The sequence below is a fragment of the Tigriopus californicus genome, chromosome 11 (genome assembly GCF_007210705.1).
Source record: "Tigriopus californicus strain San Diego chromosome 11, Tcal_SD_v2.1, whole genome shotgun sequence".
In the NCBI taxonomy this organism is placed as follows: Eukaryota; Metazoa; Arthropoda; class Copepoda; order Harpacticoida; family Harpacticidae; genus Tigriopus; species Tigriopus californicus.
In genome coordinates this window covers 15,398,850-15,415,266 of record NC_081450.1, presented here as the reverse complement: position 1 = coordinate 15,415,266, position 16,417 = coordinate 15,398,850, and the positions used below count along the sequence as shown (strand labels likewise).

Below are 16,417 nucleotides of genomic sequence, written 5' to 3'. Positions count from 1 at the left end.
ACAGTACATACTTCAACCAAGAGCTAAGGAACAAGTAGCAAGTTGGACCAAAAGCTGACCACTCGAAAATATTTTCCTGCTGCTTAGCACAGAATAACCTTAGAATTAGTACATAGTAGAGAATAGAGAATACATCATACTAAGGGACTGCTGATCAGGCAGCCAAAGGTGTCCGATGACTTTGTTTGCTCGTCTAAAGCGAAGCAACCACCATCTAGCTCCTACTGTGGTATAGGCATGTATGTATGTACAGTGCATGTACGTAGTATGTGATCTGGTACAAGTGGATTGATTGAACGGTGTTATTGGCATGTTTGGAACACTTGACGTGGGTGTTGTCATTGAGTCGTCCGTGCGTTTGTCCGCCCGATTAAAGGGCCGAAAATCTTCGTCATCTAACAATATTGTTGGTTAATCAAGTCTACATCTGAGGCCGACATGTAGGGCTGATGTAAGTTCCACTCATTGAAGGGCAGCAATTGACAGTTCTCGTCCACGGACTCTGTAAGGCAGAAGAACCAGAAGAAGGATGCGTCGAAAGTAAATACTTCAACCTCCGTCCGGCCCCTCCCCCCCCCCCCCNCCCTTCTAATCCGCCCAAGAAAGGGAAAAACCCGCTTACCCAAAGTGTCTCGTCCATTGGAGCTCATCTGATTGGCGGCGTAATGCATGACCGAACTGCAATCATAGGGCTCTTCCCATGTGTCGCAACAACATCCGGAACAAGGTTCGAATTGGGGCTCCTTGCCGGGACTTATGTTGTCCCACATGACGCGAATGTGATCGTCACGATCGGGTCGGGTGTGGGTATGGTACATGGAAAATCCATGCATGATCTATCGGAAGAGAATGCATTGTATCAGATCGGGTTGTCACAAATAGTTATCCGTTGATTTCGTGCGAAACTCTTAACTTTGACATCGTTGTCATCTCACCTCGTGGATGATGGTTCTAGGAACCGTGCACGCCGAACTCGGGCTCAATTGGACCCGAGCGTAGGTCTGGGTGCCTCCGTCGGTTTGCCATTGAGTGTAGCAAATGCCAAATTCCTCATAGTACGTTTCAATGTCCATTCGGGGAAGAGCGTTTGTGTTCGAGGTGGGAACAAATCTGGACAGGCCAAACGCAAGTCAAGGGTGGCCGATTTGTCAATAGGACTTATTAGTTATCATATCAGCGTCATTGGGATTAAGTGGATGATTGTTTGTGTGGAAGTAGGCGGAGGGTTTGGTAAGATTGGATACGCGTAAAGGAGCTTGATGGGACAAATTCTTGAGTGAGAGCTTCATTGCACATGCATTAACCATCAAATCCTGAACTTTGATCCTTATCCCTTCTTGCTTTTGTTCTTTTTTGCGGACTTCCTAACCTCTACTGGCAATTCAATTCCCAGCACCTCAAAACGAAATACTTTTCTACTTAGCGTGATTTTATATTCATACAAATCTGAAGCAACAACGAATCAGAGTTGGCGAATCTGGTTAGTCATTGAATGTAGGGCTGATCAGGAATTTTGGTAATGAAACTGTCCAAGTCTGACTCAAAAGATGCTATATGCTCAACAACGCCTCCGTATTCCCTGCGAATGTTAAGGGGGAGCAAATGAAACAATAATGGAGCCCGCAAAAGAAGAGAGGTGGACTTCATTGCACTACTATTGACCCTAACACCTGGGTTGGGACATAGCTCATGGATGCTCCTGAACACGTACAGGATCAGATACATTTCTTCTCCTTTAAAAATTGGAACAACATGAGCTAACTTTAGTAAAGATGGAAACTTGCCCTGATCCAAGATGCAACGCATCAAGCACGAGAAAACAGGACCGAGAATCAATGAGCGTCTCATCAGAAACTGAGGTGTCAAACCTTAAGTCCTTGATGGCCTCTAAAGCATCTTGATCTGTGACTACAGGATCATGTAAGGGCTCAAATTGACAAACCTTGTCAATCTCAATAGACTCATCTTCGGCGCAATGAGCTGAAAACACACAAGACAACCGATCTCCAATCATGTTCGAGAATCTTTGGACTATGAAATAGGTGATCATCAACTCCGTATTGAATACACAATTTGACGCACATACGCGTAACTATGTTGCAATAAAAAGTCGTCATAGCTAGAAAGAGCGCTTGTATTTTTTGGTGCCAATTTCGTTGCATTCAAGTTTTGCTTTCAAGAAGTATACGTAAATTGGGGCCAATTCCTTAATAGCAACAAAAGTGGTTGGTCAGAATTACAATTATTTTCCCTGACGCATGAACTCCATACTAAGTTTGCATATTTAGTAATTCATAAACACTTCTTCGTTCATGCCCATGTTTGTCATGAAATCAAAAGTCTGTAATAAATGATTTTGAATACATAAATGGTCTCGCTATTGTACGAATAGATATTCGTGGATGTTGATGAAGAAAAAAGAACAGCTTTTCTAGATTCATTACTCACCAATGGAGATACAATCTCCTACAATACTGAATTACATATTCCAAGTTCTAATTTTATTCTATTGTCTAATAATATCTCTGTCCCAACAAAGAATTAAATATGCCGGATATGGTTGGCCCTTGACCAGAATTTTGTTATCTAAAACTGGTCCAAAGCATGGCCTTGTGCGTTCGGATGTGAATGAGATTGGGTGACTTTTTTTCTGATTCGGATCAAATTGGTCTTTTTGTTCAGATTCGGATTGTGGGACGGACAAGTCGGATCCAAAACTCAATCCAAACTGTCAGATAAGGCTATTTTTTTGAAAGCAGATCCTTTTACAATACTCAAAACTAAAATGAATTGAAATCCACTGGAGCAGCACACAATGGATAGAAGTACTGTTTAATACCATATTATTGATTGAAAAGCTGTTAGCCAGATCAGCCAACTCTAATTCGTTGGTCGATCAATTAATATTGATGAATTAAAGTTAAGTAAAATGAATAAGTTTCTCGTCTTGAACTGCTGGGATTCTAATCCCAGTAGCGGTAAGGAAGTCCCCCCAAAAAACTACACATACGGAAAAAAAGATCTTGAAGTGCAATAAAGAATAAACGGATCGAGTAATCTGCAGCCTTGGATAAGTTTATCGGGCTGAAAAATAAAATTTAGTCTCTTGAAATATCAAATTCAACCACTAAAAATGTGTTATTGTACATACACAGTTATAAAATATTATAGTATAACTATCGCAATTCAAAAGTATTCGTCAAATACCTCACTTTGGATACATTAGTTGAGACCTATTTTGCACCAGGCTGAATAGCCAATAATCATTTTAATAGCAAATTGATTCAATTGAAAGTTTTCGGCTTTGCATAGGATTTGACAACAAGTTTTGAATAAAAGTCGGATTTGGTCAAACTTTCTCGCATTTGGTTTCGGATTCAGATTGAGTTACATTTTTCGAATTCAGATCAGATCGTACGGAAAGTTTTGGATCGCATTCGGATTACAAAATATACCTTATCAGATCCGATGTACAGCTGTAGTATAAGGCATTTAAGAAAAAAAAGATAACTTCATGACGATGACGAACATAACGGCTCAGAAATTGAGTAAAAGCGAGCTGTATGCATATAGATAAAAAGCCCGAGTTTGATCAGATCCGAAGCAGACACCAGTAGGGTTAGGGCAATGAATTTTTCACCTTGCGCTTTTCGCTATATGACTCTGAGTTTGAAACGCCAATATACATAAAGCCAAGGGCTGGCCGTGCCCACCATCTCCAACCGATTGTTAGATGTTCTCAAAGGTACATTGATTTGAACCATTCCTCATCAAATCGTGTGTCTTTGATATATCCGTACAACTGTGGGTTTTACAGCTTTCAGTTTCATTGTTCAATTTGCTGCCCTCAAACATCCGTAGGGAGCATGTTGGTGCTGATCCAGTAGCATCCTTCAATTTTTTGATCAAAATACCTGATCAATCCTACATTCAAGGCCTATCCAGATCCACCAACTCCAATTCGTTGGTGGATTAAATATTATATGAATGTAAAATCAGGTAAGATTGATACGAGCGTACCTTTTTCCGTCTTGAACTGCTGGGGATCCTGTTCCCCCACAGCGGTATGGAAGTCCACAAAAATAAAAACAAGCATACTGATTTTCAAAATTTTCATTAAGAGGAACAATTCCATTCGTCATTGACGACTACTTCTAAGCGTGCATTGCATTTTTCATTTATCACAAACTTACTGGGATTCGTGACAGTAACTTTTTCTCAAGCTCTTCGTTGTTAGATAACCTAATGGGCTTTGGATAATCCCGTGACTCAGCGATATTGGAAATATGTTTTGATTCAGACTTAAGTATGCTAGTACTCACTTTACGCAAGAGTTGTGTTCAATGTACTCAAAAGAGGCTGCAATAGCGTCCAAATCTGTGCGGCTGAATTCTCCTTGAATGGTGTAAGGGATCTCTCCGTTGGGCCAAATTGCCCATACCTACGTACGTACATAGTAGTCCAATCATGTGCGTACAACAAGAAGAAAGAAAGAGCAAATCATTAGGACCAGTCCAGTGTGATAGTAGCTGTTCCAGCTTGATTAGTCCACTCAGAATGCTTCACCGATTTCTCTTCAGCTCCATTAGTGAAATTGAACACGGGCTCTTGGAAGGGTTGGATCTCCTTAATCTGGGCCATTAGAGCGCGGACGTCCAAAGTTCGACCACGGGCAAAGTTCTCTTCGGTAAGAAACTGAAAATCACCGCCAGAGTCTCCAGAGACCATCCTGGCTCCACGAACTCCAAAGAGTTCGATGACCAGGAGTAACGCCAAATTAGGGATCCTCATTGCCCTTGTGCTCTCGGATAATTAACTGGGGCAAGAGTGTACTCGCAAACGCAGGTTGATCTACTGAACTACGCTGTTTCAACACAAGCTACACATAGGCAATGATAAAGCAATTGCCCTGTTCAAATATTGAATTATGTGTCGTTCCACTTCAGTCAAGGTCAGTTTGCTCCAAGTTGAAAAGGTAACAAATCTTCGGCTCCTACGTGGGCTTCAGGCGAACAAGGAGAAAGAGAACCCATTCGAATGATTTATGGCGAGAAGGTCTTCAGTTTATTTCCTCATCCATTAGAAATCCGGCCCACCCGGGAGATCCTGACGATGGTTTCAAATCACCTTGAGAGCAACCAGCAAAAATGGAAAGTCTTTTTTGGTCCAAATAAGCTTGTAACATAGCCTGGGCGAAATGTTTTGAAAAGCATGGTGACGTCTTTCTTTATGTTTATTAAACACATTATCCTGGAGTGCTTGCATTCTTGCAACATATCAGCAAGTGTATTGACGCCGCAAGAATTTCATGTCCTCACTGGACAAATAGGGCGTTTTGTGGTTCCACCGGGAAAACGGGAGTAATTGACAGCTGCCCGAGACGGGGGCTAAAATCACAAGCCATTGTTATCATTATATGACATGAATCAAAAGAACATGATTGCTCGACTGCCGCTTACCCAAAGTATCTTTCCCATTGCTGGACATTTGATCCTGAGCGTAATGCATAACACTGTCACAATCGTAGGGCGTGTCCCAGGTCTTGCAGCAACACCCCGAGCAAATCGAGAACTCATCCCTTTTACTACCCAGCACATTGTCCCAAAGAACTTTGACGTGGGCGTCGCGATCCGGACGTTTGTGGGTATGATACCAAGAGAATCCGTGAAGAATCTAGAAAAGACATTTCTAAACGATTGAAACACTCATTGGAACTTTGGAACTGTTAAAGCACTGGCAAGAGAGAGAACAAATTGCGATTGAATCTCGTGTTCAGGGTCGCAAGATGAGGCATAGGTTATGAAAAGAAAAATTGCAAGAGACGTCTAGATTTAGCATAGGGACGGGGAAGTCTTTTTTAGGGAACAATGTCAGCTGAAGTTCGAATAAAAATTACATCGTGAGCTGGCCTCGGGATAAAGGTAGAAAATTGTCAAAAAAGGAAGTCAATTTTGACTCATTTATTGAAACAAAATATTGTCATGGGAATAGATTCAGCTTAAGAGAGCGAAAAAAGACAAACTCAAAGCTACTGGTTGAGCTAAAATACATGTTTTGGGGAAACAATTATGGCTAGATTCCTCAGTCAGAATGCAAGTGGGATAACTTGTTACTTTCCTCATGGAACAGGCGATCTAATAATGGTTCAAATTTTAAGTTACATCATCAAAGCGGATAATTTGAATTTATCCAAGTCACTAAAAATAAAACCACTTGAAAGAATTTCACTTGCATTTTGCATTGCGTCTCTACCCTTGACTTTAGTCACGGCAATAACAAAACGTTCACTTGGCACATCCCTCGCCAATTGATAATTACTGCGACATATGAGTGGTCTGTGTATTACCTCGTGAAGAATCGTTCTGGGCATAGTGCAAGCGCTGTTGGGAGAGAGATTCACGGTTGCGGAGACTCCACCCCCAGTGTTCCACACGGCATAACAAAAACCGCCCAAATTCGCCGCCTTAATGTCCATTCTCGGTAGAGAGTTTGAATTCTCAGTGGGTCGGAATCTGGACATTGAAGCAAAAAGTGTGTTTTAATGATAACTTGCTGGACCTTGGAGACAAGATCTCTTTTTACCTCACGCAGGTCTCCCTTTCAAGATATTGAATGGCCTTGGCGATGGCAGCTCGATCATTGGAGCTGAAGTCTCCAATGATTTGATACGGAACCGTGTTGTCTTTCCAAATTCCCCACAACTAAAAAAGAGAGCATAAGGATGAAACGAGCTCTTAAAAGCCTTTCTAGTGTAACAACTTACGCTTTTATATTGGGTACCATTGTAAACAGTGTTTAAAGGCCCTCCAGTCGTCTTGAACTTTTCATCCAGACTTTCCCACAACGCTTCGTCGTCTAAGGTGTCAGCAATTTTGAAGTCCTCCTCGGTGAGGTGACGAGGATTGGCATGCTCCACTTCAGCTCGGATCAAACTCGATGATCCAATCAAGAGAGCCACAACCAACAGTGAAGTGTTCGAAGTCATGTTGAATGGAGGATGATCCTTATCCAGAGGAATCCAACGACTGATCGGTTTTGGGAATAGGAAAGAGCTTCCGAGCTTCAAAGCTACGTCGTAGAAGCAATTGGCAGACAGGTCAAATTTGGAGCTGTCAAAGCGTTCTGCGCTGGGAGTGTACGACATGTCTCTGCAGGGTCATTGACATCCTAAGCTGACCCATCGTCGGACTCCTCAATCATTGGATTGGTCCGCTGAAGGGCAAAGACATTGAAATTTTGTTGCTATACGAGAGGCTAATGTCTTGATTAGTGTTGGGGCGAATCCAGACTCGAGTCCGAGTGCACTCGAGTCTTTTACTCAAATTTGGAGTAATTGGCCTGAATCGAGTCCGGACACGTCAAAAAAATGCTTCTTCGTATTTTTCTACAAATTGTGACAGAAAACGGGCTTTTGTTCGTTATGAATTGACCACCTAAGAAAGCAGCTCTTGAATGATAATGTCATAAGCATTGTTTTAGCTCAGTAAAAACAACGTGTCTTTTTGTTTCACTTGAGTCAAGGAAAAGACTCGAGTCCTCCTCTGAACTCGAGTCCGAACTCGGCGAGTCCGTCAAAAAGTCAGAAAATCAAAGGACTTGCACGAGTCTCACTTTTGCTGGACTCGCCCCAGCACTAACCTCGATGGATAGTGGATTTGGGGTTGATGATCTCTCCGGATAAAAGACTGATTTCGGAGAGGATTTGATAGCCAAATTAGAAGATCTAAATGGATTGTGGTGAGATTTGAAGGCAATTATGAGTACCGAAGATAGGTGGGATTAGACAATATCTGGATAAACAACAGGATACTTGAGACTCATTCCTTAACACTATAGATCCCTACCCTCAATGCTTGACAAAAATGAGGAAGCTTGAACTTGGATGCCTTAATACATTACATGTGATTCCTTGGCCTCAAAAATAGACAGAAATATTTCAAACGTTTTGCAAAATAGAAACATCTCACTGGAACTCAAGAGTGGTATTAGTTTTCAAAAATTACGTATAAACTCAGAGCAGTTGTGATTGAAATCATTGAACTTTGATAAATACAATTGAAATATTTCAGTATTAAAAACTACTTTTTCATCTTCTTTTCATGCCTGCAAAATAAATCAAAGGTGGAGTGGGTGCTTATGGTGATCCGTTTTAACCTGTTTGACACAGACATCTGATTCTCTACTGCCCAGTTTTATCCCATCCTATAATTGAAGAAGTCTTGGTCGGTGGGAAAAATAAGTTTTCCAGAGGTTTTAGACGCTGACCACCTCTCATGTGCAAAAAACGAATATCATGCTATCTCCTACCAAAGCACTTGTAAAGGATATGGTAATAGCCTAAATTTTCATCAACCGACTTATTTCTGTATTGATAAACCAAACTGATGTAAAAGACATCGCAACAATAATGAGAAAATAAATTGTAGTCGATCAAAAGATAACCCTAAAAGTATATTAAATGCTCAATGTACCAAAGCAGTGTGAAAAGCGCTACCAAAAGAATTCACATGGCATGTGCAGCGAGCGGAATGATTCCAAACATGCTGCCAAGTGACATGTATCATCTCCCACGACAATAGGACACTGTTCTCTTCGAAAAAGTAGTAGCTAATCTTTTGATGCATATTCTGTTCGATTCTTGTCTAGTGATGAAAATATTGGCTTGAGAAATAAAATCTTGCTTCTCAAAAGTTTGCATAAATTTGATCGATATTTGATGTAAGTTCCATTTGACAAAGATAACCACTGTCGTTTGAGTGGGCAGCAAACTTCCTGCCAACAATGGAGGCAATTTTTTTTGCCACTCATTCATTGTAATCTACTACAATTGAGCTAATGATCTCAGGACATCCTCTTCCTGATTAGCAGCATCGATTCTCGTGACAGGTTTTCAACTGGGTTCAAGTCTGTATTCACGTTGGGGTATTCCAAAAATCGAATACTGTTGCCCTTCACTACTTATTTGACCACAGTGTTAGTAACTAGTATATCGTAAATTAGTCTTCCATTTGCATTATTCTTTTGATCGACACGATGTGTCACCATTCCCAGATTTGCAGAGGCCGATAACCTTGTCTAGGCGACCTTAGACAATGTCCACTCTAGGCTTAGCATGTCTAGCCTACAGAAACGGGTTTTTTCTTGGCCTTCGAGCTCAGTGTCGAATTGTTCAGATCGTTCTTGATATGGTGTTCTTGTGTTCTTGGAAACAGTAGCCCCAACAATGGCCAGTTCTCATCTGGACCTTCTCCAAGAGGCATTGGAGGGTTTTACTCCACAAAATGTACGTATACATACATCGAAGCCCTTGCAATCCGATCAGGGATTACTCAGAAGCGACCCAAGCAAGCAGCAAGGAGCATTTTCCCCATATTGGCGTTCATTGAAGCAACGGAACAACCGAAAACNTGGCAGGTCCAATGGTCTTGAGATTCTCTTGTAGCCTTGGCCCTTCTTCTTGTGGAGTGTATTTGTTGATGATGTTCTGTCCGTGCCCAACTCTTTACCTGATTCCGGGTTAGTTACCTTTTGGCTGTTCTGCATTTTCTTTTCTTCATCTTTTTCTTCATTTTATAGCTTAGCTGTTGCGCATTCCATCAATAAACCCTAATATTTCTTTTTCTGTCATCATAGATAGAGATTCCTTAGATTTCCAACACATCGGCAAATCACTTGTTAATTTGCTTCACAGAAAATATACATGACTTGTTTAAGTTTTTCGGATGGATTGTTTATGAGCACTACATTCTTACCTTGACCTTTTTGGTCTCAATCATAATAACAATCAATTAAGTCACAAAAATAGTTGACCCAGGCGGCCTGGCAAAAGAGCCTATATTTGATTTCCAATATGAATGTGCAAAAAGAAGATGCAAACAAATATTTTGCTTCAAGTCGAAACACGATGAACCACCGTCCATTATCCACTTCCAATTTGTTTTCGTTTTGTTTCGGTGACATAAAAAAGGTGCACAGTAAAAACGGAAGAAGGCATAACAACAAATTTGACCAACACACCGATAATCAAACTGGCACACGCATGGATAAAAAGCTACAAGAAGGAGCACACAAAAAAACAGCATTTGGCACACCAAGTAAACATTTTTGGCACAAAAAACTCAGAAAAGCACATAAACTAGAAAAACTGTACCGAAGATTTGGCCAACTGATCATAAGTGGATACAAAACATAACCAAGGAGGAGGACTTTAATTGTAGAAAGAGCACAGTTAATGGATGCTCTGTTGACTATCTAAAATGTTGCCAGTCCTTTTTTTCGAAGTATCATCTAGCTTCCAACAATGCAGAAAGGGTATAATCCAGTTTTCGAAAAATTTAGTCTGAGATTCCACCTCTCGAATTAATCAGCGCCCTGGAGAAGGACGTACAGGGCCGCTCAGTGCTTTGGCCAGATCAGACAGAAACTTGTCGTTAAGTATCTCCGTGGTTAGACATGGGTCAGACCAAGGTAATAAATGATGGAAGGGGTTTTGAGGCACTTGACCCGGCCGATGTGATGGTTGACTTCACTGACTGAGGAAGGCTAACCCCTATGGCCCAAGCACCTCAGCTTTATATTTTTTAGCTTTATATTTCATTGTGTCTCTTTTTTGGTGTGCCTTTTACCTGTTTGATGTGCTTTTTACCTTCATGATATGCCTTTTACCTGTTTGTTGTGCTTCAACCCCGTTTCCGGGTACTTAGTTCGAGTGCATTACCTTTTTTCTTTTGGTATGCTTTCCTTTTCATATCGTGTGTCCATTTCTATATTGAATGTGTCGATTCATACTTTTGGTGCGCTATACACATTTTTTTGTGAGCTCATTTTCGTTTGCTAGTTTCCACATTTCTTGTGCCACTTTCTACATTTGGCGTGCTGCTTTTCATTCTTGGTGTACTCATGATATCTCTTGTATGTTCTTGTGGGTGTGAAAATTTATCTTTTGGTGTGCCCATTTCTATTTCACCCTTTTTTTTAATATCCATTTTTTTCGCTCTGTCAGATCCTCTCTAATTTTCATGAAAAAGAAATGTGATATCAGTAAATAGCGTGACCGAAGTTAGCGTATGTTGTAGGATACAAAGTCATGTATTCCTCGGAAAATGGCCATATTTTGAAGCTCGACTTGACCAAGGATGAACCTTAACAGAGACGCCGAAATTTGAAATCTTATCAACATTGTATTTTGAAAAGACTTCGCATTCATCCACGACTATTCTGTTGCTTAAAGTGATTCGTTTATGATAAAAATGAGTCATTCCAGTCAGTCGTTCTACTTGTAAAAACAAACCAGAAAAGAATGTACCATTCTCATTGTGATCGAAACTAGCTAAGACTGCGACCGAATTCCCATTTCATCTTGAATCGTCAAGGACAACCTATGACAAAGGCACACACACACACAGGACTACTGTGCATTGGTGGTGAATAAAAGCCAGGAAATTGCAAGATTGGAACTTGAAAGGTCGAAGAAGCCACCAAAGGAGCTTTTCTTGATTTTCTAAAAAGTACCTAAAGGTTGAACACGTAAAGAATCGGACATCGAAAACGTTTCTTAACTTCCATATTAGACTAGACTAAAACGTTAGTACACATCTGAGGTACTCTATTGCTTACTACCGAAAAATGGTTTTGCTTATAAAAAGGGATTTTTCTGATATTCGAGACAATGGCTGCTTTGGAAGAAGACCGCCGAAATCTGATCCTGCACGAATTCCTTAAACATAAAGATTGTAAGCATTAGAAATCTTGCGAAAAAAGTTGATTTACCAAAATCAACGGTATCAGACGTCTTAAAAGGATTCAAGACCAATCTAAGCGTGAAAAGAAAGCCTGGAAGTGGCAGAAACGCTGATCCATACGACCCCAAATGCGACTTGAAAGTCGTTCAATTCTTCAAGAAGATTTGGCCAAGAAAGTAAAAAAATCCCAGTCTTATGTTCAGAAAGGGAAGAAAAGGTCAGGATTAAGCCGGGACTCTAAAGAGAAGGAACGACACGGTTTTCCACTGACCGCCAAGTTAGGCCATTGCGTTGAATCAAGACAGTAACTCTAGTCTCAATAAAAAAGATTATCCTTACTACATTGTACGTTTAAGTGTTTTTAATTAAATAATGATCTCCTTGATATACAACTACGTCCATAAACTGAATATTTTTGAATCAATTTTGAAAGTCAGAAGAATAAATGAAATACTCATGAACATCAAATTAATCAAAAATAATCAAATTGTCTTTCTAATCAGTGAAATATTGCGTCAAATTGGCTCAAAAACACGCATAGATAGAAAATCAACAAGAATCACGTTATTAATTGATGTCTTACTTACACTGACAAAATGTAAAAGAAATGTATGGAATAAGCAATAAAAGTGCATGTACTTAAATGTTAACATATTAAATATCTGGGATGGACAATTAATGATTTTCTTAATTCACACATTTGAAAAAAACACATCAGGCAGTGGTAAAAGATGAATGAGTTATCTTTTTGCAGAGTTTAAATTTCTACTTATTAGGAAGTTTGAATAAAAGGCAGGCATTATTAAAGGGGCACAGAGTAATACCAAAGTACAGCAGACTAGATCTCAATTTTAACTTTGGACTCCAATAAATTGTTTTTCTTGCAAAAGCATCCAAAATACCTAAATAGTCCAATAAAACAGGTGCCACATCTCTTAAAATCATTATTCCATAGTTGTGAAGCATCCATATGAATTTAAAGAACAATAGTTACAGTATGTCTACTTTTGGATTGAGGGCCATTCCTAGAGTGAGAGCCAAAGTTTCATAACAAACGCGTCAAATTACTTGAAATTTGGTCAATATGTTTCTGAAACAATTTTCTACAAATAATATTATTAGCAAAAGAGTATTGACTAATTGTGTTTAGAGCAAATTCTTGCTTTATCAAGAAAATCGAAAAAGCACTTTTCAGTTATTGCACTTTAAGACATGTTTAAAGTCATTTTAAGTATATTTATATGCCTAGTTTGAAGCACATACCATCAATGGTTACGAGAACGATATCAGTCACATATTTTGTGCAACATTTATGCCAAAAATTGACATTTAAAAATTTCAGCAGCAGAAGTTTAGGCCTTACTTGGCGTGAAAGGTTTGGTGATCCCAAAAAAGTGGCGTTTCCTTGCTTTAGTGTCCTTGGATTAAGGCTTAGGTGGCACCAGATCGCAATCGTCAACAAAACCTCGCTGTTAAAAGCCGTTCAAAAACTTGTACGCCATTTTGCTGACAAATTTTCAATGTGTCATAATGGATGATGAAACATATTGTAAAGGGGACTTTTCCCAAATTCCTGTGCAAGAATTTTACATTGCAACCAATAGGCAAGCTACCCTGCAAGAGTTCAAGCTGAAAAGATCAAAATATCCGAAAACATCCTTGTTTGGCAGGCTATTTGCTCTTGCGGTAAAAAAAAGTGCCACTTTCGTCACCACTGGCACAATTCATCAAGAAATTTATATCAAAGAACGCCTCCGAAAAAGATTGTTGCCCTTCATTAAGGAGCACAATTTAGATGTGTTGTTTTGGCCCGATGTATCTATGCTAAGTCCACATTGGCGTGGTATGAACAAAATTGTATCAATATTGTAACCAAAAAATGGAATCCAGCCAATGCTCCAGAATTTCGTCCAATCGAAGAATATTGGTCAATTGTGAAGGGGATCTTGAAACAAACAAACTTGGCTGTCAAAACTAAAGAAGAATTCAAAATGAAATGGTAGTGGGCAGTCAGAAAGGTCGATTCCTGACTTTGTGCAGAAGCTAATGGCTCGGTCCAGGAGTAAGGTTAGGTCTTTGGCCTTTAAAGATCAGGAAAATTCTGCTTGATACCCTTATTACCTAAAATTGCCTTTGTTCTCGACTATTTTTTATTCAAGTTTCGTAAAATAAACTGCACAGACTGCACAATAAACCGGTTTTGATGTCCGGATTTTTTCGTGTTCAACCTTTAAGAGTCGTTCCTCGATGAAATTGAAATCTCAATGAATCGGCAGGATGCAGCTAATGGTCAATCGTAGATTCAATCACGGCAAGCATTGGACTGATGTGAAGTTTACAAAGTCCGATTAATCACCCTAGGATGAGACAAAAACAGTGATGTCGCATGGCCACCACCAGACAAATAGTACAAATATAGAGTATAAAGCCCATGTTTTTCTTCAAACCTTTCAACCCCCGGTACACGGTAGAGCCAAAGATTGATATTGGAAAGTTTGATATTGAAATGCGCAAATAAAGACTCCATGGAGTTTTCTTTCGGATTTTTTGCTATTTTGACATGCCATTTCCTTATCAGTAGATTCCGACAAAATATGTTACTTTCACGTTGAGTAGAAATTCCAGAAGTTTGACGTTTCGGATTTGCAAAAGAACTGGACCGAGGCATTGGGAAGAATTTCTGCTCGACAAAAGAACAACTAACATTTTTCGTTGGAGTCTACTTGTCAGTTTTGTAATACTGAACCAATTCTTTTTGATGCTATAACTTCGAAAAGAGAAAAGAGCCATGAATCTTAGTTGTGCTTGTCTCATTTGCTGCTTGAGCAGCTTTAGGCATTTCATTGAACTTGATCAAAATTCAAGGAATAATCATTGACTATTGTGACCTGATTATCAGTAACGGATAGTGTATGCTGAAAGTTCCTTCAACACCCCTAACGACACCCTCAACGACAGAAAAACCATGAAAACGTGCTCGAAAGAAATCCAAATTGATACCACTCAACCTATCTCTCTCGGTTCGTCCGTCCAAGGACGACTTCACCACTGGACAGTAACGGGGTTGGGGGAAAATGAGTATTTCCAATTCCAATCAATCAAATGCATTTCTCTTTACATGAGTTGACTCAATTACAGCCTCTGAAAGCAATGGTCAGTTTTGATCTCAATCGAACGTCTGTGTCAAAAGTTATGAGCATTTAAAACTCGGACCAGGGAGGGCCCAAATTGAATGAGCTAGCACCATATTGGTAAGATCTTACCAAGGTGGTGCTAAGCAAGTCATTTTCTGCCCACGTTGTACTGAGTTTCAGGACCTCATTGCTTTTGACACAGACGTTAGATTGAGGTCAAAATTGGCGAGCGCCTTTTGAGTTAACTAAAGTCCAACTTGTGTGAAGAAAAATGCATTCGGTTTGTCTGGATGCAAGTTACGTTTCCCCCACCCTACGGTCTCTGTCCAGTGATGACGTCGTGCTTGGTCCGTCTAAACTTGATTTAGAAACCTCGAGGGAAACTTACGGCCATGGCCATGTTTGGGGAGTTTGGCCATGAAACTGATGAAAAACACAAAAAGGCTTATGGCGCTTATCTCACTTTCCACCCCATCAAAGGATAATCATACGACCAGTGTCCGGTGATTTGCTTCCATTGAGGCCTTTGAAAGATGCTGGCTCAGCATCAATCGAACGGAAAAATGTCCTTTCCTGTCGGGAAAAAAAAATCACGTATCTCAATACTCTTGGCGACAATTTCTTTGCGCAGGGTTGGTTTGAAGTATTTGAAAGTTTGGCAGTATTGAGTAAGGATGCATCTATGTTAACTCCAGGTCTACTAAATAAGTTCTTGATGGATGAAAAAAATGCCAATCATTCGGAATTCACCATCGAAACCTAATGTGGTCTGCTTTTTTTATATTCCCCAGAATATGACAAAAAGACAGAAAGATCCAATGGACTTCTTTCGGAACTTGTGGAGACGCACTTGGATTGATCTTTGACGTGGAAAGAATGCCATTCTGGGTTCCCCTCGTGTACTACTGTATATACGTATCCTCGTGAAGAATGGAATATCGTGTATGGGCGGGTATGAGTTTTGATATCTCCAATGTACTTGGAGTGTCCTCATTGACTGTGTTTGCTTCATGTGCCTGATGAACTTTGGATGAAGAAGGAGATCGGGACACAACGAGACTTGGAAAGGGATCATTAATGTGCTTTTCCCATTGATCCACTGATAAAAAGATCTTACGACTGTAACACGTGAAAACTTTTTAAGAAAATCTAAGTTGATTTTTCAGCGAGGTACATTTTCTATACTTGTGCGCCAATTAACAAAAAATACATTATCAAGTTTGCCATGGCTCAAATGAAATCAAATGAGAATAAAGTTTTGGAACCACTCTTTTTTTCTCACCCAACCTTTTTCGTTCTTCATGAAAACTCCATTTGTTATGCTCACTATTGCTATTGTTTATAGAACCGGAGTCGGGGAAATGAATTTGAATATGAACAACCTCTATTTTTCGAGCCTCGCTTACCCATAGAACTTGGAAGCCTGACTTTCCTCATATACCGTGGCTTTTTTTTCTTCCAGTGCTTACAAGAAGTCAGAGTCTGCCATCTTCTCTTGTTGGGGAGCAATAAAGCGTCATCGGTGGGCGGTGCACAAGTTTT

The 16,417-nt window shown here is 40.0% G+C and overlaps 2 protein-coding genes across 2 annotated transcripts; both read right to left on the bottom strand.

Annotated features, from left to right (window-relative positions):
- Positions 1 to 288: 288 nt before the first annotated feature.
- LOC131890854 (zinc metalloproteinase nas-1-like) lies at positions 289 to 4,866 on the bottom strand. Its single transcript, XM_059240296.1, has 5 exons — positions 4,567 to 4,866; positions 4,323 to 4,441; positions 936 to 1,110; positions 623 to 836; positions 289 to 502 (listed from the first exon to the last, which is right to left on the bottom strand). Exons 1-5 carry the CDS (start codon positions 4,789 to 4,791, stop codon positions 396 to 398), a joined length of 840 nt encoding a protein of 279 aa, XP_059096279.1. The 5' UTR covers positions 4,792 to 4,866; the 3' UTR covers positions 289 to 395.
- Positions 4,867 to 5,215: 349 nt separating this feature from the next.
- On the bottom strand, positions 5,216 to 7,435 carry LOC131890853 (zinc metalloproteinase nas-1-like). Its single transcript, XM_059240295.1, has 5 exons — positions 6,764 to 7,435; positions 6,583 to 6,701; positions 6,347 to 6,512; positions 5,460 to 5,673; positions 5,216 to 5,387 (listed from the first exon to the last, which is right to left on the bottom strand). Exons 1-5 carry the CDS (start codon positions 7,142 to 7,144, stop codon positions 5,278 to 5,280), a joined length of 990 nt encoding a protein of 329 aa, XP_059096278.1. The 5' UTR covers positions 7,145 to 7,435; the 3' UTR covers positions 5,216 to 5,277.
- Between the last annotated feature and the right edge of the window lie 8,982 nt (positions 7,436 to 16,417).